Source organism: Lampetra planeri, chromosome 45, assembly GCF_965212315.1.
Source record: "Lampetra planeri chromosome 45, kcLamPlan1.2.h2, whole genome shotgun sequence".
Lineage (NCBI taxonomy): Eukaryota > Metazoa > Chordata > Hyperoartia > Petromyzontiformes > Petromyzontidae > Lampetra > Lampetra planeri.
This window is the reverse complement of record NC_136151.1, coordinates 6178353-6205636: the sequence shown is the minus strand read 5'-3', so window position 1 is coordinate 6205636 and position 27284 is coordinate 6178353. Positions and strand designations below refer to the sequence as shown.

The following is a 27284-nucleotide window of genomic DNA, read 5'->3' as shown; positions in this document are numbered from 1 at the left end:
AAATTTACGACGAAAACTTTACCATATTCCTTCGATCCAAATTCAAATTTGTTAATCATTGTATAATAACAATTACAGTGATTTATAATGCTGTATCTTGCTTTTTTATGTTTTAAAGTAAAAGTTAATGCAAAATTGTTGCTATCCCCCCCCCCACCCGCTGAGTGAGTGCTCCATTCCAAACAGCCCAACAGCTACGGTGAGCAATGTGGATCAAAGCAGACACCGGTAACGCGATTTGTTATTATCACAGATGTTAATTTGGCATCTTTGTACTGACGTATATCAGAATCGGAATATTTATACTGCAGGAAGAATCCGATGATCTGTAAAGCTCTTTGTAACAGATGTCCAGTAGGAGCACGGGGTAAGAACGTTACAACAACAAACAGAACACAAACATGATAGTAGCGCAAGTACAAGGAAAGTTAACACATCACCATAACACATCTGCAGTAGTTTAATACCATAACACACCTAACAGTTTTTATAGGTTTTTTTCGGTAAAGTCACGTAGGTAAAAAATAAAAATGTATAAAAGTAAAATAAATAAAAAATCACGACGTTTCGGAGGCAACACAAGCTTCCGTCTTGCCTCCGAAACGTCGTGATTTTAATTTTATTTTTTATTTTACTTTTATTAATTAAAATTGACCTACGTGACTTTACCGAAAAAACCTAAGAATATGAATCCTTGCAGTCACGAAAGCTTCAAATCTAGAACACCTAACAGTAGTTTAACACGTAAAGCTTTCGCGACCAATAACCATTATACAGTTTTATCGGGGGTTAACCATCTAACCCAAACAACCTGCATTATGGACATCTACAGTATATATATAAATATAAAAGTTAGTAGTTCCCTGCATCTTGTTGACATTCGGGCGATTGCCACAAAGTGCTTTGCTTTATCCACCGCTTTCTTTGTTGTTGGAGTGCAGCGACGACTTCGCCTTGGCTCCGTGTCGCCATGGACTGCGTCTGTAGCGCGTTGTGGCGAACGGCGTGCGGGTGGTGCAGGTCGTTGACGCACAACAGCTGCTGCTGCTGTTGTTGTTGTTGTACAACATTAATGGTTGACGTCTCATCAATGTCTCTTTCAATTTACTACGCGCGATTTTATCGCCGATGTGACTTTTTACTTTGACGACAGACACTTTTCATCGTTCTTGATTTGAAGCTGTCGTGACTGCAAGAATCCATACTCTTTGATTGTTTCGGTAAAAAAAAATATCTACGTGACTTTACCGAAAGAACCAAGAATATAAAATATATTGTTCAATATTTAAAATCGTCAATACCTAAACAAAATAAGTCATCACCTATTCTTGTCAATGTTAACATTTTACATCCTTTACTCTGGCTGATTTTGGCAAATTCTATTAAAAATATTTCTTTATATTTTACCAGGTAAGATCCACTGAGCTATGTAGCTCTTTCTTTAAGCGACCTGGCCACGATTGAAAGCTCAACAAAGTGGCTTTTCGCGTGGATATTTTTTCAGCCAAAAACTTTAAACGCGTGATGTTGATTCTAAATGTCGAGAGGAAACCAGAGGAAGCGGAAAAAAATCCACGGGACCACGGCGAGAGGGACACGCAAACTACAAATATACAGCAGCAGGCGTCAGGGTTGGAATGGAACCCACGACCTCCTGTATACCAGGCGAGGTAGTTAACATCTCCTAGCCACCGCAGCGATATGTAAAAAGCACGGAGCAGCCACGACGAACAAGGAAATGATCTGACTTCACCTGCAGTTAAATTATGAACAGCACTAGACTCGCCCTGGAATGTTCCCCGCGGCAGCCCGTGCTCACCTGTGTAGACGTGGCGTTACATTTGTAATGTAGCTCTCAGAGACACCGTCTTATTCTTCATGTATATTTATTATGAATAAAGTCTGCTGACAACGTAACGAGTGACGATATACACTTGGGTAATTAGACGACTCTATTCTGATGAGACAATGTAATTCGAGCCTCAAGACTACTCAGAGACGATGGAGACGACGGCGATTCCCCACAACAACAACAGCTCCCAGGTCCGGTTCGCACCGTCTCTTATTCAATCTTACACTTCACGGCCATTGGGTCACGTGCTTCCCCTCACGTGATCCTGTCAACGCTCGTCCCATCAATCATCATTATCACGTCAATTAGTAACCATGGTCCCGGGGAGCCGTACTCTCCCTCTATCGCTTCGTACTGTCTTTTCAGATTTAAAAATATAAGTAGGCTAATCGCGACGAATATTCATTAAACGTGTTTTTTGGTTAGATCGCGTAAATATTTAACGTGTCGTTAAACCCGCCACCACCCGACACAATCAATGAGAAAGGTTTGTCACGTAAACAAAACACTGGCTAGGGTGAGGCTGTGCGTTTTGCCCAGCAAACTACACCGCTGTCAGATCGTATTCAGGGTTTAAAAAACCGATTCCCCTAAACCAGGGGGTTCAGAAACCAAAATAACGAGATATGTTTTCTTTGTTTGTTACAATTCGGTAAGTAAAAAAACCCAACACGTTATTTCAAGAGCTGCAATGCAACGTGGTGTGGGTACAAGACGGTGGTGGTGGTCCTTGATAAGTAAAAACGTGGTGTGAGTACGAGAGACGGTGGTGGTGGTCCTTGATAAATAAAAACGTGGTGTGAGTACGAGAGACCGTGGTGGTGGTGGTCCTTGATAAATAAGAACGTGGTGTGACTACGGGAGACCGTGGTGGTGGTCCTTGATAAATAAGAATGTGGTGTGAGTACGAGAGACGGTGGTGGTGGTCCTTGATAAATAAAAACGTGGTGTGGGTACGAGAGACGGTGCTGGTGGTGATGCGTGATAAATAAGAACGTGGTGTGAGTACGAGAGACTGTGGTGGTGGTCCTTGATAAATAAGAACGTGGTGTGAGTACGAGAGACGGTGCTGGTGGTCCTTGATAAAAAAAAACGTGGTGTGAGTACGATAGACGGTGCTGGTGGTGCTTGATAAATAAGAATGTGGTGTGAATACGAGAGACGGTGGTGGTGTTGGTCCTTGATAAATAAAAACGTCTCACGAAGCAGCCGTCCCTCAAAGAGCCGCACGCCGCTACGGAGCTGCAGGTTGCAGACCCCGTGCCCTGAACCAACTGGCGTGAGCGTCAAGTAATAATTATAATTTAATACTCTTTGGTTCTTTCGGTAAAGTCACGTAGGTATAAAATTAATTAAATCACGACGTTTCGGGCGCAACACAAGCATCCGTCATCAGGTGGGACAACCACAGCAAGAAACAATACGGGTAAACCCATATGGGTTGACAGGTATGGGTATGTAACAACATTACACATCACACTATACAGCACACTTTGTAACTCAGCTATAGTACATGGTGAGGGTATGTAACAACATTACACACAGGTATACTGTATCTGAGCTGTACACAGTAGATAGTGTGATGTGTCATGTTATGGACAACCTCATCGCTTGAATCTGGGTAGTAAATATTAACACACACTCGCATAGCTACTCAGTGGTGTGAGTTGCACTCTCAAAGACACGTAGAAACTGAAATGCACAAAAATATATATGTACACGTGCAAATACACACGTATTTTTAACAATAAAAACTCACGTTTATTCATGACACTCTGTGGCCTTAAAAGGCAGTACTGTATACAACAGGCGACGTTTCGAGCAAAGGCCCCTCTTCACAGCACGAGAGGTAGAGCGACTCTACGAATGTGCTGAGATTGTTTGTTGTTGTTATTTGTCCGCCACTGCCAAACGTAGCGTCACCAAAACATTTTGGTGATTGGAGAACGGCTCGCCATGCTTAGGCGCTACAGAGGCTGGCGTTGTTATTTATTTATTAATTCGCTGTTGATCCGCTTAACTCTGCCACGTGCACACAGAGAGAAACGCGTGCGTGGGAACCAATTCCAAACCCTTACATTCACTCAAGCAACGATCATCAGAGTACAAACCCCAAGCACGCACGCACTCATTCAGAATCGCCCTCCTCCTTTAACTCTCAATGATGTCCTATGAATAGGTCCGTTGCCTGAAACGTCGTTTAATGTTACTTTTAAGCTCCACGCAGTGTTTTACGAACGCGTTGAGTTACTTTGTGACAGCGAGAGAACGTCCCACATGAACCGTCAGTGCGCACCGCGCTTTCGTGCGTTTGACTGCCCTCTGATGCTCGTGGGTGTTTTGCCTTGCCTCTGTTCTTGGCTCTGTATCAATGTGTTTCACGTTGTTTATAAACGTAAACCGTGTAAGATGTAGATTGTAACGTTTTTATTTGGAGTGATTAGATGTTAACTCCCTCGCCTGGTCTGCAGGAGGTCGTGGATTCGATCCCGACCCCGACGCCTGCTGCATATTAGGAGTTAGCGTGTCTCTCTCACTGGGGTCGTTTACTCCCTCCACATTTAGAATCAACATCACGCGTTTCGAGTATTAAGCTTCTGCTATACATTTCCACGTGATTATAAGCCACTTCGTTGAGCTATCATCTGTGATGGCCAGATCGTTTATGAAAAAGAGCTACATTGCTCAATGTGCCTTACCTGATAAAATATAACAATATATTGTCCGTAGTAAATCGTTTTATTGAAGTTTTTACGCATTTGTCACTTGACACCTTGGACACCCTTGCGAATGAGAAGTTAAATCGAGCGACTTTCCAGGTAAAATATTTTAACCATCAACATCCTGGGGGCTCACAACATCGGAGATGAACAAGGAAACCAACATTACTTCGCACGAGGTTATAAACATCACGAAACACTCCGTGGAAATGTGACTAACCAAGACACGACTCGACTCAACTGCTTAGACAGGAGCGTTGCATTCACACCGCGGTGTTCGGGTTTAGAGGTCACGATTTTTACAAAACCCAGAGTGGCCAGGCAAACGGTGATGGTTTGTCCCTTGGACTGATTTCGTCGCCTATGGTGAGGCTCTGTGGGTTTCTGCACCAAGCCGTACCTTGTAAAACATTCTTATTAAAGGGTTTATAAAAAAAAAGGTATGTCGTCTCTATCATTGATATTTATTTGTTCTGGATTTATGTTAGCATAACTGTTTAAAATTGTCTTTAAAAAATAGTAAACATTAAATTGTTAATTTTTTTGACAAATCATCTCACAACTTTACGTGTAAATGAGTGGGGGATCAGGTGGGAGGGTAGGAGGGTGATTGTGTGGGTGGTTGAGCAGGTGTGTGTGTGTCGGTGGAGATTGGTGTTGTAGTGGTTAGTGCGCTGTGCTATGAACCTGCCGATCCAAGTTCAATTCCCACTCATGGCCACCAACACCAGTGACCATTGTCTGAACTGGTCATGAGCCTCCCTTAGGTCGATGCAGCCTCAAATGAGTATCTGGTGTGGAGTATAAATATCACCACTCGGGAGACAAAGGCGGCCGGGCTTTGTGATGGCCGCCCACCCACTCGTGTGCCGTGTCGGCCTTCATAGATGCTCGCTAACAGGACTTGCCCAACAGTCTGTTCAGGCTATTCGGGGGATCTTTGCCTTTGTGCCGGTGGGTGAGTGAGCGGGTGTGCAGGTGATCAGGTGGGAGAGAAATCAGACGGAAATGGGTGCTTTAAAAAGAATGAGGTTGGCAGGTGGGAGGGTGGCAGGATGGGCAGGTGTATGGCCGAGCAGGTGTGAGTGAGGGCAGGCGGGAGGGAGGGTCTCTGTAGACGGCTGAGGGGGTATTAGGTTCGGGAGTAGCAGGTGTCGGGGAGGAGAGTGTTGGGTGCAGGTGAGTGGGTGGTGGTCATCATTACGATGTGTAGTCATTATCATCATCGTGCTCTTCATCATCATCTATCAGTCAGGATCCATTCATCATCATAGCTCATGATGACGAGGAACAAGCAAACTGACAGAGTGCAGCAAAAAATAACACGAGATGCGCCATGGAATGTTGCCCAAGGCTACAGACACCACTTACCTGTGAAGGCGTAAGCTGTAGATTTACTAACTGTGCCAGGGTTTAATATCCGTTAATGACATCTAAACAAACAAAACAACAGCAACCATCCCAAAAAATACATGTTTACACAAGTCAGTCTCAGCTATGAGAGAGTCACATTCACAGCCTAGATGACAATCTTGACAATAGATTTTCAGATTTTATTTTTTATTCACCCAGAACACATTGACCCTTGACCCACAATACAATGTGATTACAATTCACAGGTAACCCAGAACACAATCAAGTCTATGTAGTACGCGATCTAACCCAATAAACCTTTATCATTGATAATATTGGTCGCGAAAGCCTACGTGTTAAAGTCGATTTGTTTAACCAGGTGAGAACTCAAGAGACCAGGATGAGTCTCGGTTGCAAGAGTAATGATGATGCTGGTTCTGTTGCTGATGATGATTCTGTTACTGCTGATAATGATTCTATTATTATTGATGTTACTGGTTCTACTCCTGATGCTGATTATGATAGAGCTACTGCTGTTGATGCTGTTGCTCCTGTTATTAATTCTGCTGCTGATGATACTTCTGCTGATGATCGAGTCGAGTTAAATTTTACCAGGTGAGAACTCAGGAGATCAGGATGAGTCTCATTGACAAGAGTGACCTGGGTCACAAAAATGAAAAAAGCAAAACAAGCCAAAATCATGCCAGCAATGAAGCAAATAGAAATCTCACCCACAGCCCAGAGCACAATGCGATTAGCGTTCACACAAGTACACAACTGGTACGATATAATCAATGTGTTACAAATAATCTACGTGTTGCTAGACACCCTGAGACTCGAGGTTGGGTTCACACCGGATTGGTGTCTCACGTTAAGGAGAAACGCCGTTGTGGCTAGGATATGTTAACTCCCTCGCCTGGTATGCAAGAGGTCATTGGTTGGATTCCGACCCTGACAGTTGCTGGAAATTTGGAGTTTGTGTTGTCTCTATCCCTGTAATAACACACAGTGTCTTTGTGTTATTAATGCGTGTTGAGACAATGTTAGTCGTGTCGTATTGTAAGGTAGATCCTCACTCTAGATATATATCAGGCGCTTAATAACTTTAACCCACTTAAAGTCAAAACACAGTTCTTATTGTTGTCATCAGAAGCGTTATCCCATGAATCGAAGGTTGTGGCTTCAGGCCCAAGTCTTAGAGCAGATAAATAAAATATTAATCAAAACAAATCTTTACGAATATTGGTGGTGAAAGACCTCCTACTACTACTAGGTATTAAAATGGCGTATATCTCTCTCTATGCCCTGTAAAATAAAACTAGTTTGGGTGGGGGGAGGAGGGGGTCACTCGACCCCAGGTTATAACAACAATGTTTTGGCCCAGCGACACTCGGCACACACCACGAGTAGTCCCCCCCTAGTGATGCCATCCCATTAATCGCCCAACGAGCGAGTGATCGCGAGGGGGACGGCGCGCGTCACCCCGCAGCGTCACGTGACGCGTGTTCCCAGCACGCCCGCGGTGGAGCTCCGCCCTCTCGGCGTTGAGCGCCACGCGGCGCGCGGTGCGAGGGACGGTGACGTCAGAGAGAAGCTTGGCTCCCCCCGCCCTCCCCCACCAGTGCGCTAATCACTGCACCACCGCTCCACCCCACACTACGCACATGGCTCTCTATACGCTAAAGACAAAGATCCCCCGTGTAGCCTTCACAGACTGTAGGGGCAAGTGCTGTTTGCTAGTAGCACCTATGAAGGCCGACACTGTGGCACACAAGGGGGTCGGTGACCAGCATCACGCCCGACCCGCCTTTGTCTCCCCAGTGGCGATGTTTACACATCGCAGCAGGTACTCATTTGAGGCTCAGTCGACCTAGGGGAGAGCCTGGACCGATTCCGATAATCGTCACTGGTGTTGGTGAACCGGTCATGGGGCTCCCCTAGGTCGACTCAGCCTGAAAAATGAGTTCCTGGTACGGTGTGTAAACATCACCACTGGGGAGACAAAGGCGGCCGGGCGTGGTGTTAGCCACCCACCCCCTAGTGTGCTGTGCCGGCCTTCATAGGGGCCGCCCATAAATGACGTCACGCGATTTTGACCACCCCCCCCTTCGTCACACGGCGTCAGAAAAGTCAGACCCCCCCCTCAAATATGACGTCACAAAGCTCTGCCCCCCCGCCCCCAACAAAATAAAACATGCCTCAAATAGCTTTAAACTATTGTCATTGTAGTGCATATTTAATGTGGCGCTGCACTCTGATGTTGTAGGAGAAAACATTTAGAAAAAAAAGTATATTTTATTAAGTAGAACGTGTTGTCGAAATGTATTTAAATTTGCGCATTTTGACGTGACGTCACATTTCTCAAACACCCCCCCCCATCGTCACAAATGTCTGCCCCCCTCCCCCAGGTGCGTGACGTCATTTATGGACGGCCCCATAGGTGCTCGCTGACAGCACTTGCCCCAACAGCCTGTGAAGGCTGCACGGGGGATCTGTGTCTTTGTGTGCGCGAGTCTGTGCGTTGTGCCCGTTTCTCTGCGCTGCTCACACTCCGTGCTCTCAGCACGCACGACTCAGATCCAGAATCCTCACTGAGTCACTATCATCACCCCACACACACAGTGCGGGGTAGAGCGGTTGACTAAACGAGTGGTGGACGGAGTGCAGCAGCTCCATGGAGTCGGCGCGGTAAAACGACAGCAGCCCCGCCTCCCAGTGCAAGTGACACCCGACTCTCCGTGGAGGATCCCTCACCGGCACTGAGGTCCGTACACCACCATGACGCACTGAGCAGCTGTTGTTAACTTTATATAAAACCCAGGATGAGTCGTTCTCTCCCAGCCAGTGCTCATTACCACCCCCTTTCCGTGCGATCGTCCCGTACGCGACTCCAACCCGACACCACCCCGCCGCACCCCCCACGTCCACCTCCCAGTAGTGCTGACCCGACGAGAAGCTCTCGGAGCACAGGGCTTGGTCCCAGTGATCAAAGCGGTGTGGGTGATCGGGGCGACCCTGGGAGACAGCGGTCCGCGTCACCGTCCTGAGGTCCGAGGAAATCTGGAGGTAGTTGCAGGCCGAGTTTGGGTCCACAGTTGGTGAGCGTCCGTCTGCAGTAACGATAATCACAGTAGCCGTGTAACAACAGCACCACTATAACAACAGCACTCGTGCACTAACACGCACCTACACTACAATAGAGCAATTCATAATGAGCATTGTTATACAACATTGTAATGCGTAGCTATCGGTGTGATGACATGTAACGGGCACTTTGTTAATCCACTGCTGGATGAGGGCCTCCCTACACCGTGGGGGTCGCGGGGGATATTTGACCATACTTCACCACGCCGGTCACCGCGTGTTGGTGAAGGCAGGCGGCGCAGCTGGCGAGAGCACAGAAGTACAGTACAGCGGTGCGTTTGTCTGCCCCGCCATCTACATTTTGAAAAGTCGAGCTTCAGTTCAATATTCACTGTGTAATAGATGTAAAACATGTGATGATACCATCAAAATGTGAACTGCTCTATATATTCTAATGCAAGGCTGAAAACTTAAAATATATTAATTGCTTCCAACATGTATTTGTTAAAACTTTTAATTGAAATAGAACGATTAAAACATAGAACAATGGTTAAATTTTTTCGGTAAAGTCACGTAGGTAAAATAATAATAATAAAATAATAAAGTGATACAGTAAATTTAGCTGTGACGGTCCCACCTGAAGACGGAGACTTGTGTTGCCTCCGAAACGTCGTGATTTAATTGAGTTATTTTCATTTTTTTTTTACCTACGCGACTTTACCGAAAAAACCCTAAGAGTATGAATCCTTGCAGTCACGAAAGCTTCAAATCTACAATTAATTGTTAAGTTAAAACAATAAAGTTCTAATAATAAAAAATAAAACATTCCAATAAGAAAGTAATATGACTTTTCAAAAATCGCAGCCTTTGCGATTTGCTAATCGCATTGTTTCAAATTGCGACTTTGATTTGAAATCGATTCATCGTTCAGCCACACTGTGCGGTCGTGCCCGTGGGAGGCAGTGGATCACAGCAGCAGCGGCAGCGTGGATATCAACACCGCCGCAGCGTCTCTGTGTGTGTACAACAAACACAAACATCTCCCGTGTGTCACCTTTCACAGGCTGTAGGAGTGTAGGGGCAAGTGGTGTTGGTGAGCACCTGTGAAGGCCGGCACAGCACACGAGGTGGGTGTGATAGTGCAGTGATGTACACTCGTGTGTGTGTGTGATAGTGTAGTGATGTACACTCGTGTGTGTGTGTGTGTGATAGTGTAGTGATGTACACTCGTGTGTGTGATAGTGTAGTGATGTACACTCGTGTGTGTGTGATAGTATAGTGATGTACACTCGTGTGTGTGTGTGTGATAGTGTAGTGATGTACTGTGTGTGTGATAGTGTAGTGATGTACACTCGTGTGTGTGTGATAGTGTAGTGATGTACACTCGTGTGTGTGATAGTGTAGTGATGTACACTCGTGTGTGTGATAGTGTAGTGATGTACACTCGTGTGTGTGTGTGAGAGTGTAGTGATGTATACTGTGTGTGTGTGATAGTGTAGTGATGTACACTCGTGTGTGTGATAGTGTAGTGATGTACACTCGTGTGTATGATAGTGTAGTGATGTACACTGTGTGTGTGTGATAGTGTAGTGATGTACACTCGTGTGTGTGATAGTGTAGTGATGTACACTGTGTGTGATAGTGTAGTGATGTACACTCGTGTGTGTGTGTGATAGTGTAGTGATTTACACTCGTGTGTATGATAGTGTAGTGATGTACACTGTGTGTGTGTGATAGTGTAGTGATGTACACTCGTGTGTGTGATAGTGTAGTGATGTACACTCGTGTATGTGTGATAGTGTAGTGATGTACACTCGTGCGTGTGTGTGATAGTGTAGTGATGTACACTCGTGTGTGTGTGTGATAGTGTAGTGATGTACACTCGTGTGTGTGTGATAATGTAGTGATGTACACTCGTGTGTGTGATAGTGTAGTGATGTATACTCGTGTGTGTGTGTGTGATAGTGTAGTGATGTACACTCGTGTGTGTGTGATAATGTAGTGATGTACACTCGTGTGTGTGATAGTGTAGTGATGTATACTCGTGTGTGTGTGTGTGATAGTGTAGTGATGTACACTCGTGTGTGTGTGATAGTGTAGTGATGTACACTCGTGTTTGTGTGTGATGGTGTAGTGATGTACACTCGTGTGTGTGTGTCATAGTGTAGTGATGTACACTCGTGTGTGTGTGATAGTGTAGTGATGTACACTCGTGTGTGTGATAGTGTAGTGATGTACACTCGTGTGTGTGTGACAGTGTAGTGATGTACACTCGTGTGTGTGTGTGATAGTGTACTGATGTACACTCGTGTGTGTGTGTGTGATAGTGTGGTGATGTACACTCGTGTGTGTGTGTGTGATAGTGTAGTGATGTACACTCGTGTGTGTGTGTGTGTGATAGTGTAGTGATGTACACTCGTGTGTGTGTGTGTGTGTGATAGTGTAATGATGTACACTCGTGTGTGTGTGATAGTGTAGTGATGTACATTCGTGTGTGTGTGTGTGTGAAAGTGTAGTGATGTACACTCTGTGTGTGTGATAGTGTAATGATGTACACTCGTGTGTGTGTGATTGTGTAGTGATGTACACTCATGCGTGTGTGTGATAGTGTAGTGATGTACACTCGTGTGTGTGATAGTGTAGTGATGTACACTTGTGTGTGTGTGATAGTGTAGTGATGTACAGTCGTGTGTGTGATAGTGTAGTGATGTACACTCGTGTGTGTGTGTGTGTGAGAGTAGTGATGTACACTCGTGTGAGTGTGTGATAGTGTAGTGATGTACACCCGTGTGTGTGATAGTGTAGTGATGTACAGTCGTGTGTGTGATAGTGTAGTGATGTACACTCGTGTGTGTGTGATAGTGTGGTGATGTACACTCGTGTGTGTGTGTGTGATAGTGTAGTGACGTACACTCGTGTGTGTGTGTGATAGTGTAGTGATGTACACTCGTGTGTGTGATAGTGTAGTGATGTACACTCGTGTGTGTGTGTGATAGTGTAGTGATGTACACTCGTGTGTGTGTGATAGTGTGGTAATGTACACTCGTGTGTGTGTGTGTGATAGTGTAGTGATGTACACTCGTGTGTGTGTGTGATAGTGTAGTGATGTACACTCTTGTGTGTGTGTGTGTGATAGTGTAGTGATGTACACTCGTGTGTGTGTGATAGTGTGGTGATGTACACTCGTGTGTGTGTGTGTGATAGTGTAGTGATGTACACTCGTGTGTGTGTGTGTGATAGTGTAGTGATGTACACTCGTGTGTGTGATAGTGTAGTGATGAACACTCGTGTGAGTGTGTGATAGTGTAGTGATGTACACTCGTGTGTGTGTGTGATAGTGTAGTGATGTACACTCGTGTGTGTGATAGTGTAGTGATGTACACTCGTGTGTGTGATAGTGTAGTGATGTACACTCGTGTGTGTGTGTGTGTGTGATAGTGTAGTCAGGTACACTCGTGTGAGTGTGTGATAGTGTAGTGATGTACACTCGTGTGTGTGTGATAGTGTAGTGATGTTCACTCGTGTGTGTGTGTGTGATAGTGTAGTGATGTACACTCGTGTGTGTGTGTGATAGTGTAGTGATGTACACTCGTGTGTGTGTGTGATAGTGTAGTGATGTACACTCGTGTGTGTGTGATAGTGTAGTGATGTACACTCGTGTGTGTGTGTGATAGTGTAGTGATGTACACTCGTGTGTGTGTGTGTGTGTGTGAAAGTGTAGTGATGTACGCTCTCTGTGTGTGATAGTGTAGTGATGTACACTCGTGTGTGAGATAGTGTAGTGATGTACACTCGTGTGTGTGTGTGATAGTGTAATGATGTACACTCGTGTGTGTGATTGTGTAGTGATGTACACTCATGTGTGTGTGTGATAGTGTAGTGATGTACACTCGTGTGTATGTGTGATAGTGTAGTGATGTACACTCGTGTGTGTGTGTGTGTGAAAGTGTAGTGAGCGGGATTCACACTCGGGACACCAGGTTCGTAGCGCAGCGCACTAACCACGACACTACCGCTCCACAAAATACATGCACAGGCCAAAGTACATGCACAATAACAGACGCACACGTGGCAAGAGTCCGTGGAACTCACACATGAATGCCAGCAGGTTGACCACAGCTCCCTGCAGGGCTCTGATCGAGGCGATGTCTTCTTCACTGGGAGATGAGGGTGGAGATCCCTTCTGAGTGTCTCTCCTGTGAGACCAGAACCAGCAGTGACTCACACAGCCCGTGTCTTACACAACACCAACACATACAGCATCATCTCACAGCAGCATCACACAGAATCACACAGCATCATCACTCACAGCATCACACAGCCCTGTCTTACCCAGCATCATCTTATGAAAAATAAGAATAGGTTTTGCCCTTTCTGGCAATAAACTATGTGCTCTGATGTTCAAAGACCAAATCGATATATTTTGTAAGGAATCAAATCTGCATTAACCACACGTACTTGTGGTGATCATGCAAACAAACATTCTCTGATAATTATATGTGATGCAATGCCTTTGAATCTGATTGACCTAGAACAGAGACAGCCTTCTTCATGGCCTAGTCTCACCAGTGTCAGACCAGAGAACGCCAAAGGCGAACAGTGAGCATGTTTGTTTGCAGGTTCATCACAAGTATGCGTGGTTTAATACAAGCATGAGTCCTTGCCAAAGGTATCTATTGCTGTTTGAACATCTTAACACCTGTTTTATTGCCAAAAAGGCTCAAACCTATTCTTATTTTTCATACTATTGTAGTGACATAGAATCGGTCACATAACATAGCGCTGGCTGCTGGCAGGGAAGGGGATCTGCAGCTTACAGCAGCCCTGACTGACAGCAGGTCACGTGATAGATCAGAGATGAATGTAGGGGAAGGGTCACGAAAGGGACACATCGAGAACCTGCTAGTAGGCTCCAGAAGGGGGGCGTGGCCGGGGCAGAGCCAGGCCACGCTGACAGTATAAGAGGGGCCCCGGGAGGGGACCTCGGGGCTGTCGTGTGGAGTGGGATCCCGTCGTGCTGCTGCTGCTGGATTCTTCTTTGTCTCCGTCTTCACTATCTCAGCGTCGCCAGTCAGGCAGTCTACCAGCTGTCCTGACTGGGAATCATAGTTACCAAGTGTGAACTGTTAAGGCCGTTTAATAAATAGAGTGCCTCCTACTCTGAGTGTCTCTGAGTCAGTCACTACACTATGATAATGGCAAAAAGGTCCTATAATACAATATCATTTCACACAGCATCATACCACACATCATCATCACGCACAGCATCATCATCATCACGCAGCCCATGTCCCACAAACGGCGTCACCCCATGTGTGTGACTTCATGAGTCCATACCGGTTTGTCTCCTTTAGGTGAACCTGCAGGAGTCAGACACAGGGGGTGCGAGTTAGTTCACCTCCAGCCACGTTAACCACATGGTGATTGGTCGACGCGATGAGCTGGGCTGCGCTCAGCCATTCGCCTATTCCAGTGTTGTTGGTTGTAAACAAGAAAGCCGTGGAGTCGTTCGGACTCGATGGTTCTCATCAGCAAGGTGTGGCCTCTCAAACCGTTGCCACTCGGTACCCAATGTCACAGGAAGAGGCGTCCGTAGCACTCGATGTCGATTCGCAGTGATTGTGAACCAACATTCAAAATAAGTACCCACTGTGAGGGTGAATTACACCCAGATAATCGCGTTAGCAGAGTCGATAGTTTAACAGGGTGAATATTTTTTGAAGCAGGCAATCTCCACATTGGTCTCATCAGCAGTCAGTGCTGAAAAATAAAGCCCCCTGTATTTCTTGAAGTTAAAAGCACTTCTATTTTCAGCATGACTGATGGTTGGTCTACCTTTGGTTACATTAATAATAAAAATGTAGTGTTAATAAGTCTCAATCTGTTGTACATTACAGGACTATGCGGTTACAATTTTAAATGGCAACATCTGCATATATTACCAACCGATTAACGCGAGGGATTTGCATGTTAATAGTTTATTTATGAATTGGAATTTCAACAGTAATTTATATTTTTATCAGAATATACAAATCCACGTCAGTGGACTTGATTCCTCATTTAATTTCAGAATGCATGGGCTCTCCATTGTATTGGAAATGCAAAATGCTTTATCCTTGCGTTGAGTGGCATCGCATGTGCCATGTTTAAAAAACCGCAACGAATATACGCGAACTGGGGCACTTGCCCTGGCTCCGTGAGCGCTCTACCTGCAGGAACGTGAGCGAGTCCCTCTCCTCCTGCAGAGCGCGCAGGCGCGTGGCTGCTGCCTGGAGGTCGCTGATCTCACGCTCGTAATGAGCGATGTTCTCCTTGATCTGGGACAGCAGCTCACGCCCCTTCACGTCCACGCGATCCAGAGCTGCCCTCTCGTCTTCATCCAGCATCGCCCTCATACGGGTGAACTCGCCTGAGATGCGAGCCTTGGTCTGGACCATGGAATCCTGCAAAGGGGCATGCGATAGATTCTATCAATTCATATACCATGCTGTGAAGACCAAAGTCACATTTTTTTTGGATATTTCAAACCTAGATTTCCCTGCCTCGACACTGTCGTTGAGCTCCCACTTAACAGGTCAATAACTTTAAGTATCTAGGTGTTATCTTGTCCTTCACATTGATAATCTGGCCAGTAATTATATAGTCCAAACCACCATCCTCCCCATCTTTGACACCTGTGTAATCATCGACCGCCTAGCCTCTTGTTCCATTATACCACCTGGCCGCCCACTTTGACCTTGATGCCTCCATATCAATGCATGATTACATATTCTGTATCACCTCTAATTTGTCCCCCTGGATACCTTCCACCTTAACGTTATTTTAAACAAAACTGACAAATACGTGTAAAGACAGTACAGGGGACTAGCGGTCACAGGGGGTAATGACAGGGGAATTAGCAAAGGAAGAGACTAGGGGCCACAAGATGTAATGACAGGTTAATTGGCATAGTGGGTACAGTGGGTAATGGCAGGGGGATTAGCATGGGAAGAGACTAGGGGCCACAAAGTGACAGACAGGGGAAGGATCTGGGGTTTACGAGAAGGATCGAGAAATGGGGCTGTGGTCAAGTGATAGAAAGCAGTAGGTATGGGTCAGGGGCCAAGAGCCATCCAGAAGGTTCTCGAGAAGGGTCGTGGCCAAAGGTCAAGGGATAGGCCACGCTGGGAATAAAAGTGGTCAAGGGAAGAGGCTGCAGATGGAGTCAGGGTCTTCTCCTGTCAAGTGAATGTGTCTTCAATAAAGATAATCACAAGAGCAGTGTCTCCTGGAGTCGTTACAACTGGTGTCAGAAGTGGGGTGGTATCATCGTGTCACGGTTTAACCAGAGGAAAAACTCATCTGAGACGAGGGAGAGGATGAGGAGGAGACCCTCCTTCAGTCAGAAGAAGGTGTGGCGGCAACGAGGAGGGAGGGAGCCAAACAATAGCAGCCAAAAATCACGGAGGGGTGGAGCGAGGTGGCTGGACAGCTGGACCAACTATTGGCGGCAGTCGCACAGCTCGACTTGCAGTTTCGCGTGGCTGTGGCAAGAGGGGGAGCCATGGACAGCCGCAGTCATTTCCGCAGTGGAGACTGCACGATCGACGGCCGCCATCGCTCCCACCATGGAAACCACGCAATCGATGGCCGCCATTCAGCTGCAGCTCCGGCGGCGCAAGAGAGAGCAGTGGACCGTCCGCGACAGATGACTCTCGTCAAGGAGTTCGTGGCAGCGGGAGGTGACTGGGCCACTTTCACCCGGAGGTTGAGGCAGCATATCAAGCAATAGGTTGGACTGAGGGGGAAGCACTGAGGGCTTTGCCGACAGCCCTTGACGATGATGCGCTTGCAGCATTCCGAGCTGTGCGTAAGGCATGAGGGGCCACTCTTCAACAGGCATATGGGGAGATGGCAGCCGTTTTTGACCCTCCACCCAACACGTGGAGGAAGTTCCTGCAGCGGAGGCGGGGGGAGACCGAGATGGCCCTCGCTTACCATAGCGTGTTGATGGCACTCGGGCAGGCAGCATACACGCGAATGGACAAGACAGCACTGGACTCACTAGCCATGGAGAAGATGCTGGTGTTGGCACAGGAGATGGGGGTCGTGCTGCCCATCATGGAGAAGGAGGCGCAGACATCTGTGTGGATGGCCAGATGCCTGCAGGCACGTGAAAGCATGAACTGGCGGCCTCGAGTGGTGGCATGGGCAGGTGAGCCCGTGTTGGGTGAAGCCTCGACAGCCCAGTCAGCGGGGAGTGCGGGGGCGCTGACGGAGGAGGATCTGGAGCTGGGGAAGGAGGTGGTGGTGCAACACATGGCTCGGCGGCAAGGAGAGACCTCGCGACGGCTTTGAGGTTGGGGGCTGAGGGAGGAGGCGACCCCTCCGCAGCAGGGTCCCGCCATCACCTGCTTCGAGTGCGGACAGCCGGGACACATCGCGCGGAGATGCCAGAGCGACGCCCGACCAACGACGACATCGCCGACATCGCCGGCATCCACCTTTCTGCCAACAACCGCTCCACAACCACAGCACACAAGTTGCGACACACCAGCCACATGGGCCAAATCACCACCTCAAGCATCTAGGGCATCCCGTGTTCCAACTTTCATTTTCACCCTGCATCCCTTAGTTGTCATGCGGGTGGCCCAAGTCGGGCATTCAATGGAAAAGGTTGGCTCGCAGGTGGTGGCGGTAGCTGCAGGCAGATCAGCAGTGGCCGGCTCCACTGAGGGGGTAGAGGTGCGCATTTTGATCGACACTGATGCCTCGGCCACCATTATCTCGGAAATGATGTATGACATGTTGCCGTCAAATGGTCATCATGTAATGCCGGTGGTGAATGCGTGTGTGTTGCCTAACGGAGGGAGCATGAGAATCATTGGCATGTTGAGGCTGGTGTAAGGATTGGGGAAATTGCTTTGTCGGGTCCTGTTTTGATTCCTTAAACACTGGCTGTTTCTTGCCTGTTGAGCACCGACTTTTTGAGCAAAATGCCCCTTAAGATTTTAATGGACGAGAAATGCATTGTAATGCCGTCAGGGCAGCGATTGTTTTTTTTTACTCCATTCTTAGGAAGTCAGATACGAATATAACCGTCCAGTCCTTGGTTAGGGAATCGGTAGAGATTCCGCCAGGCATGCAACTGTTGGTCCCCTTGCGTTACCGCAAATGATTACATTTGGCCGACCTCGATGTGAGATTCCTCCTTACACCGTCCAACACAGCGACCCGTGGGCTTAAACTGGTGGGCACACAGACGATCCTGCGGATGAGCCAGGAGCCATTTCTGCACGTGTTAAATGTGACGACTGTGGTCCAGGCGGGTACTGTATTGGTTCACGCGATGGCTGCGTGTTGTGAGGCAGTTGACTCGGCGGCGGTGGATATTGTGGGTGCGGTGGAGGAAAGGGCCAAGTCGAATGCGAAATGGGCTGAAACACTGTGCAACTAAAATCCAGATTTGTCTGAGGCACAATGGAGCGAATTGCGGTCGTTGCTACTGCAATTTTCAGACGTTTTTAGTAAGGGCAAGTTGGACATTGGCCATACTTCGCTGCTGCAGCACCATATTGATACGGGTGACACAGCTCCTATACGCCATAACTCATACCGTATGAGTCCTGTAGAAAAGAAGCATGTACAACAGGCGGTGGATTAAATGTTGGCGGCTGATGTAATTTCACTGTCAACCAGCCCTTGGAGAGCCCCTGTAGTGCTGGTGAAAAAAATCGGATGAGAGTCTAAGGTTCTGCGTTGATTTTCGGAAACTAAACAAGGTCTCGGTGACAGATGCATATGCGCTTTAGCAATTCTCTGGACGTGTTATCAGGTGCTCGTTTTTGTTTTACATTGGATTTATTGTTGAGGTTTTGGCAAATACTCCTGAACGAGTTATCTAAACTTAACACTGCATTTCGAACGCCTCACGGACTGTAGCAATTCAATTGTTTTCCCATGGGATTGCATTTGGTGCCTGCCACATTCCAGAGGCTTATGGAGTTGGTTCTAGCATGATTGCAATGGGACTCGTGCATCATTTATTTGGACGATGTTTGGTCCCACGTTTGAGGAGCATTTGCAACGGTTGCGAGTGGTGTTATCCAGGGTACATTCAGTTAATCTGAAATTGAATCCTGATAAATATAATCTATGGCAAACCTCGGTCCGATATTTGGGCGACATTGTGAGTGCTTCCGGGATGAGATTGGCTGACCCCCAAGTCTGTGGGTGAAGTGCACAGTTTTGTCGGGTTTGCATCCTATTACCGACGGTTTGTTCCATGGGTTGCGACCATTGCAAAACCCTTGCATGCTTTGACTGCTAAAGAACAGAAGTTCAAATGGGGGTAGGAGGAGGCAGCGTTTGTTATGCTACGCAATCGCCTCTCCAACGTGCCTCCCTTGGCTTATCCTGATTTCTCCCTGCCCTTTATCTTAGATATGGAGGCCAGTAACCTAGGTATAGAGGCTGTCCTGTCTCAGATGAAGGGCAGGGTTGCATATGGTAGTCGCGTCCTGTCGCCGACTGAGTAGAGGTATTGTGTTACCCGCCGGGAACTTCTGGCAATGGTCTGCTTCCTTCAGCAGTACAAGCCTTACCTATATGACAGGGATTTCGTGGTCTGCACTGACCATGCGGCCCTGCAGCACTCCTTGCAGGCAGACCAGCTATCCGGCCAGCTCTCACGCTGGCTATAAATACTACAGAAATACTCCTTCTAGGTAGTCTATCAGAAGGGCATAAGATACTGTAATGCGGATGCATTGTCTTGGTTGCCTCATGAAGAACTGTGTGCATGTGCATTGGGAGCTGGTTGGTGTAAACCACCCGCAGCCTGGTTGCCAATAGTCGTAGCCTCACTGAGTGATGCAGAACCAGCCGGGATGATTATACATAGAGACAGCACTTTGGGGCCCATGCATGCAGAATGGGGGCAGCTGCAGGTGGATGATGGTTCATTGTTAGCTTTCCGGCGTCGTGCGGAAAAATAAACATTATACTCCTGCCTCTGCGGGAGTCTCGCGGGTTGTTCTCCATGAGGGACTGTTAATGCGATGGGATGAGGTTTCACACCATCGTTGCCTAGTGGTCCCCACTTCCCTGCGGGGTAAGCTGACGTTAGCGGTGCATGAAACTAAGCTGCTTGCACCTCGGGCATCGGAAAATGCTGTTGACATTGCAACGGGACTTTTACTGGCCTGGAATGTCGACCGATGATCATCACCTGGTCGCAGTTTGCACGGAGTACATGCGCTGAAAGCCCCCAATGCAAAGGTATCAGTCCCTGTTGCAGACCATCACAGTGTCCCGAATCGATGAATTGGTTGAGCTAGACAGCCTGTGCCCCTTTCCATGTTCACAAAAGGGGAACAGGTTTCTCCTGGTGGAGGTAGAATATTTTACTCGGTGGCCAATGGCTTGGCCATTGCTGGACCAAACAGCTGCATCCACTGTGGATGCATTCCTACACGGCCACGTGTTTTATAATGGTGCCCCAGAGCAGCTTCTTACTGACCAGGGTCAAAATTTCTCGTCTAAAGTGCTGCGCGAAGTGTGCGATGTATTCGGTACAAAAAAAATAGAAATTCGCCATACCATCCTCAAACGAATGGGATGGTAGAATGCTTGACTAGGACCATAATATCTGTGCTCTGTCAATCGGTTAATTAGGCACAGACGGACCGGGGCTTGCATGTCCCGGGGGAAATGTCGGCATACAGAATGGCCCCACACGCCTCTATGGGAATCTCCCCTTTTTTTCTAATGTACGGATGGGAAAATCAACCCCCCATAGAGGCTCAACTTGGTACGACCTCAGAGATAAAGCAGTCGTCCGTACCCGTGCCACTAAAGGATACACTCGGGTGTGTGTCGTAAGTGCACGTGGCAGCAAGAGAAAATACTGCCATGGCGCAAGCCGCTAACAAAAAGAACATGGAGCGGCGTGAGCACGTGCTTCCATGGGCAGTCGGGAACAGGGCGTGGTTTCATTGCCCGCAGGTGCTGCTGCGTACGTCCCCCAAGTTACACCGGCCATGCCGTCGACCGGTGGAGATTATAGAGGTGAAACGGCCGCAGTGCGGATCAGGGGCCGAGAGCCATCGAGAAGATTCAAGAGAAGGGGCATGGCCAAGGGTCAAGGGATGGCCACGCTGGGGATTAAAGGGGTCAAGAGGAGAGGCTCGATGCTTCTGTTGGAGTCGGGTTCTTCGTCTGCCAAGTGTACGTGTCTTCAATAAAAATAATCACAAGAGCAGTGTCTCCTGGAGTCGTTACATATGTAAGAACCTCCTAACTCCGCAAATTCCCAGTCGCAGCTTCAAAAGTATCTGCCTATTTAAAAAATATATATATTATTAAAACTTGGTTTGGTGATGCGTCCTTCCATGCTGGTGCTACTACCTCACGTTACTGGAATGTCCTTGCCTCTCAGCCTAGGCTTGGCTTCCTCCCCACTCCAAAATTATTACAGAGCTGTGTGATGAGTGAGATATGAATCAGTTCTGGATTTTACCTTCAGCAAACCGCCCTGACCCGCACAACTAAGTATGGCCAACCAGCCTCAAAGATCAACACGATGTTGGGAAGCCTTCGTCCAGAAGTGCATTGGTGAGGATCTGTAAATTATTTACAAAATAGATAAGCACATAAGTTGCCTTCCTCATAGATCTGTCTCTCCACATCAACAATAAAAGTATTTTGTACGCAATCTATTGGACCGGGGGCCTTTGGGATTGTATTATTCTAGCATAACTGTATTCATTCAGTGTATAATCAGCAGCCAGACTCGCTTGGATTAACGCAGGTGAACTGCTAGGTTTCGATTTAAAGCTTTCGTAACTGCAGGGATTCATCTTCTTGGTTCTTTCGGAAAAGTCACGTAGAAGGGAAATAATAAAAGAATAAAAATAAAACATAATAAAATACAATTCTCACGACGTTTCGGCCACAACGGCTGCTTGCGTTGTGGCCGAAAAGTCGTGAGAATTGTATTTTATTATGTTTTATTGTTATTATTTTATTATTTCCCTTCTACGTGGTGACTTCACCGAAAGAACCAAGAAGATGAACTGCTAGGTGTTATAGACAAGGATCCTCTATGATATGGATCTTCGTCAGACGAAAAATTATTTGATGCATAAACATGTTCAGCATTTCCTCTACAGAATCAATGCTGCTAAAATGATGCACTCCCAGAAGACTGTGGAGCCTATGGGATCTTTATGAATTGATGTATTAGGTGGAGAGACAGATGAGTAAGGAAGTTGTGTCTGTTTATTTTATTTTATAGTTATATTCTCTACAACGAGTCTAATGATTATGTTTGTGTTGTGTGTTATAAAATTTGCCATCTAACTAGGACCCATATCATAACAAAAGGGTCCTTGCCTATAAACATAGAGCAGTACATCAGCCTTACCTCAAGCAAGCCTGACTCTAATACCGAGACACTGGGTGTGGAAATTAGTTCAGAGTTTGCTTTTACCGAATCAATACTTTTAAAACGATGCACTCCCATGTTGTGGGGCTGATGGGATGTGTAAATTTTGTCTCATGATTTTTATAGAGGCAGATTTGTGATGGAGACATTTTATCTGCTTATGTTTTTTTTACTAATATTCTTTACGTTTTTATTGTAAATTATGAATATCACCAGCTGATATGATGCCCTGCATTACAATGGATACTTCTGCATGCAAAAACACAAAAAGGCTCCTTACCTTGATTTGAAGCTTTCGTGACTGCAGGAATCCATTATCTTTGGTTCTTTCGGTAAAGTCACGTAGGTAGATGAAAAAAGAATTATAATAATAATAGGAAAATTAATCACGACGTTTCGATCGCGACACAAGTGGTCGTCCTCAGACGGAAAAAATATTCCAGCAGTGGAACTGCTGAACCTATTTTCTCTCCACCTGATGAAGACCGCTTGTGTTGTGATTGAAACGTCGTGGGTTTTTGCTTTGATTTTTTTATTTTATTATTTTTATTTTCTATCTACGTGACTTTACCGAAAGAACCAAGAATATAGGTTCATAGCAATATCGTTAAAGACATATCACAAGTAAACACGTTTACGTAATTTTCCTTACCAATAAAATGTACGGCACTAAGATTTAATCACTTTAACATCACTATTCGTGCAAATTCAATTTTAAATATTTGAAAGTCAGACTCTATTTTATGTCTGCTTTAGAGTTGGGTTCGTTTCATGAGAGCAAAATTGTTTCCCAGCATTCCCTGAACTCTCTTGAAGTCGCGTCTCTTGTGTTTATTCCAGCATTTAACAGCCGATTTCTTATGATTTCATTTTCACTCGTTTAATTTCTATTTTCTAATTCAATGCAGTCGTTGCTCCATACTGCGTGATTTTATCTCACTCATTGCAAGTCATTCGAGTTAACATGTGAAGTGTTGTGCAGTCTCACGAGATATTAACTTTTTTTTTACAGAAAACGTTTAATGTTTTTTTCATTTATATTTCAAGCACCCATAGCCATAATAATGCAATATCATGCACAGTTATTACACACTGACTCAAGACTATCAAAGTTTACTTGAATCTATGGAGTTGTCCTCACAAGGAGAGATTCACAGACTCCACGCAGGGTGGAGATAACAGGATAACAAACTCCACGCGTGGTACCTGCACGTCCTTGCGAGTGGCTTTCAGCCGTCCCACGGACGCCTCCGCCTTCTTCCTCTTCTCCTCCACCGCTCGCGTCTCCGCTCCGACTCCATTCTGTAAGAGACGAGGCCCCAAAGGAGGCACAACTGCCTATGCGACTCCCTCTCAGCCTCACTCCACACGGAGCCCTCCACAGTGATCGTTCTATAACTGCTCACCAGAAAAGAGTCCAAGGAAGTCAGCTTGAAAGAAAAAAGAGCGTGAAAAGAGAATCATTCCACACTGATGTTTTTGATTGAATCAAATGTAGTAGCACGATTATGGGTTCAGGTCATGGTATTGTTTGCTCCTGAGTGACTCCAAATCAACCCACGCGGGCCTCACCTTCCGTGTCTGATGCTCATCCTCCAGTGTGATGAACTTATGACCCGTGTGGTCTCCTGCGATGGTGCAGTCCCTGCACACGAGGCTGAGGTCTTGCTTGCAGTAGAACTTGAGCTCCTCTTTGTGCTTCTTGCACTTGCGGACTTCAGGGTTCACATGTGGTGAAACCAGGACGTGGTCATTAAACTTTGTATTCTTCAGGTGGGGCGCGAGGTGCTCCGTGCAGAAGGATGTGTCACACTTGAGGCAGGTCTTCAGTGCAGGCGTCTTGCCTTCTGGGCAGTTGTCACAGAAAACAACAGCAGCCATGGTCTCAGTCACTCGCAGCTGCTCTATGAGGTTGGCGAGCGTCACGTTCCTGGTCAGCTGGGGTCGTCGAGGGAAGGTCTTGCGGCACTGCGGGCAGCAGTAGGAGTCTGTCTCCTTCCAGGCGTCCTCCACGCACTGGAAGCAGAACGAGTGGCCGCAGCTCAGCGTGGAGGGGCAGTCAAACGTGTCCAGGCAGATGGAGCAGGTCAACTCACGGTCCACGTTCTCATAGGGAGCTGCACTTGACATGACCCGAGGATGAACCTAAAGTAGTTTCTTCGTGTGGCTCAGAGAATATATTTCAACAAAATTATTTATCTTTATAATACCGTGAGATGTTGATGACCATTGAAGTGTGTTCTGTTCAGGAGACGCGGTGTGAGCAGCTCAACCCGCGGAGACGAACAAGGAAATGAACTTGACTTCACCTTCAGTAAAGTTATAAAGACATCGAGACACGCCCTGGAATGTTCCACACGGCGGCTGGGCTCACCTGTGTGGACGTGGCGTTACAGTCACGCACTGTGTAATAGCTAAAACTGACTTTTGTGTTTAGTTTGTTGTCCTTTCCCTGCACTTCCGATTAGCATTGTTGGCTAAGTACGGTGTGGAAGAAGTTCAACAAACATACATAGCTTTGACCGTTCTCAAGTGACGTAATATTTGTGTAAACAAAACCCAGCAGTAGCAGCATCAGCGAGGGACACAGCGATAATGGTTTGTCCCAAAGGCTGATTGACCGGCAAGGGTCAGGATGTGTGCATTGCCACAGTACAAACATTCAGATTTAAATGTGAACTTGTTTTTTTCCATCTGTGTCATTATCTATTTTTTCTTTCAAGACCTTTTTTAACTTCTAAGTCTATAATCTTCAACCTTTATCACCTAATTTTTTTACTGTTCGTCTGTCATATATTTTTGTGTTCATGTATTTCAAGGACACCGTTTTATTCTGGGTGAATGGTGGTTGTATGTTGAACTTTTTTCACAACGTACGTAGACAACCGTGCTGATCAGACGTGTGTGGGTGTGTGAGTGAGTGGGTGAGTATGTGGGTGAGTGGGTGGGTGGGTGTCTGGGTGAGTGGGTGGGTATGAATGTATGTTAAACCTATTTCGCACCGTACTTAGCCACTCGTGCTAATCGGAGGTCTGAATGAATGGGTGGTGGTGGTTGAGTGTGGGGGATAAGGTAGGAGGGTGAATGGGTGGATGGAAGTGCGTTTGGTTGAGTGGTCGGGTCCCTAGGTGGGTGGCCTCACGCATTACCGAAACGAACCACCCCTAGCTAAACAAACATTCTGGCTCATTTAAGCTCATTATCTTAATGACTGTCACTGTATGTTTTCCTATCATGCGTTTAAAAACATCTTTTCGAGATTTTAAATCTTCATCACCTATACAAATAAATCCGCATCATCTATTTGTGTCAATGTTAATATTTGACTTCCTGGATTCGCCGAGTTTGGGTAATTCTCAAAAACATATTTTTATTTTACAAGGTAAGGCCAACTCAGCTACATAGCTATTTTCTCAAAAGCGACCTGGCCACAATTGAAAGCTCAACGAAATTGCTTGTCCCGTGGAAATTTATAGCAGCCAAACACTCTAAAGGCGTGATGTTGATTCCAAATGTGGATGGAAAACCCGTAGGACCCAGAGAAAAACCCTACGTGACGACGGCGAGAGAAGTATGCAAACTCCAAATATACAACAGGCACCAGGTTCGGGGTCGAACCCACGACCTCCTGTATACTAGGCGAGGTAGTTAACATCTCCAGCCAAAGTGGCGAGATGTAAAGAAATCACAGAGCAATGACGATGAAAAAGGAAACGAACTGACTTCACCTGCAGTTAAATTATAAACACCACGAGATGTACCCCGGATATTAACTCCGTTGCCTGGTATACAGGAGTTCATGAATTCAATCCCCATCCTGCCGCCTGTTTATTTGGAGTTTGGATCTTCTCCCCGTGATAATTCCTCATATTATGATAAACAAAATAAAAAGTAGAAAAAATATATAATGCATCAAATTCACAACGTTATCGCCCCTACACCACAGTGATTCAATGGATTATATGTCTCTTCCTTCCATGACCTCCTAGGGAGTGGCTATCATGAAGAAAATTAAACATATCGAAAGGACGCCAACCACTGTTATTCAGCACACCAAATGTGATTAATTCTGGTGTCAAAATAATGTATTTTGTACTTTAGAGTGCTAATAAAAGTGTGCATTGGAAATCTTGTTTTCTACCTCATTGTTTTATACGGTGCGCCACCAGTATACCGCCACTACATTCATACGTTGGAAACATTTCCATATTTTCTTCAGCAATTTTCGTGAGTCTGGGCGAGGGCAGAAGTGCCACGTGCTTCTCGTTTCTAATCAACAGTACAGCGAGGACACGGAGGGATAGAAGGACGCTGTGACTCCTGCAAGTCACGTGTGCAGTGACTGCTGATGGAACAAATTATAATAATAATAATAATTCACAACTCGGTGTTAATTCACTACTGGATGATGAACTTCATCACTCACTTTTATCGTGGTGGTTGTGTGACCATAATTCACCACGCTGGCCAGGTTGGTGAATGTATGTATGTTGAACATCTTTCACACATTAATAGCCAAACGTGCAAATCAGAGGTGCAGGGGAAGGAGAGGACTCAAGACCAGTTCAATTATCGCTATCCTATATTAACGACGTGCTGGTTATGCAACATCATCATTGTCTAACAGCATGTGTTTTACAAGCATTGGGGACTGTCAATATACAATGGTCAGACGACATAAGGCAGGTTCATTTTGAATTAAGAGCAGTTTATGAACTCCAAAATAAAATTTAAGCAAACCTGAAGTTCATCAAAACACATAAAACAAGACGATGTTTACGCAAAATGCAGCACACCAAATGTGCAAAGTTAGGGGAAGTTGATATCATGACAATTGCTCATATCCTGA

The 27284-nt window shown here is 46.2% G+C and overlaps 1 protein-coding gene across 1 annotated transcript; it reads right to left on the bottom strand.

Annotated features, from left to right (window-relative positions):
* Positions 1–6104: 6104 nt before the first annotated feature.
* On the bottom strand, positions 6105–24723 carry LOC144733070 (E3 ubiquitin-protein ligase TRIM11-like). Its single transcript, XM_078614808.1, has 6 exons — positions 24008–24723; positions 23642–23737; positions 15219–15452; positions 14347–14369; positions 13102–13205; positions 6105–9035 (listed from the first exon to the last, which is right to left on the bottom strand). The coding sequence occupies exons 1-6, from the start codon at positions 24563–24565 to the stop codon at positions 8485–8487; spliced, it is 1566 nt and encodes a 521-aa protein (XP_078470934.1). The 5' UTR covers positions 24566–24723; the 3' UTR covers positions 6105–8484.
* Between the last annotated feature and the right edge of the window lie 2561 nt (positions 24724–27284).

Bases quoted from the DNA above. Each gene is read 5' to 3' on its own strand.
- LOC144733070 (XM_078614808.1), bottom strand. From the start codon at position 24,565: ATGTCAAGTGCAGCTCCCTATGAGAACGTGGACCGTGAGTTGACCTGC. The intron at 15,453-23,641 runs GTACCACGCGTG...GCCCCTTTGCAG, and splicing joins CCACTCGCAAGGACGTGCAG to GATTCCATGGTCCAGACCAA. The intron at 14,370-15,218 runs GTAGAGCGCTCA...TGACTCCTGCAG, and splicing joins ACTCGCTCACGTTCCTGCAG to GTTCACCTAAAGGAGACAAA.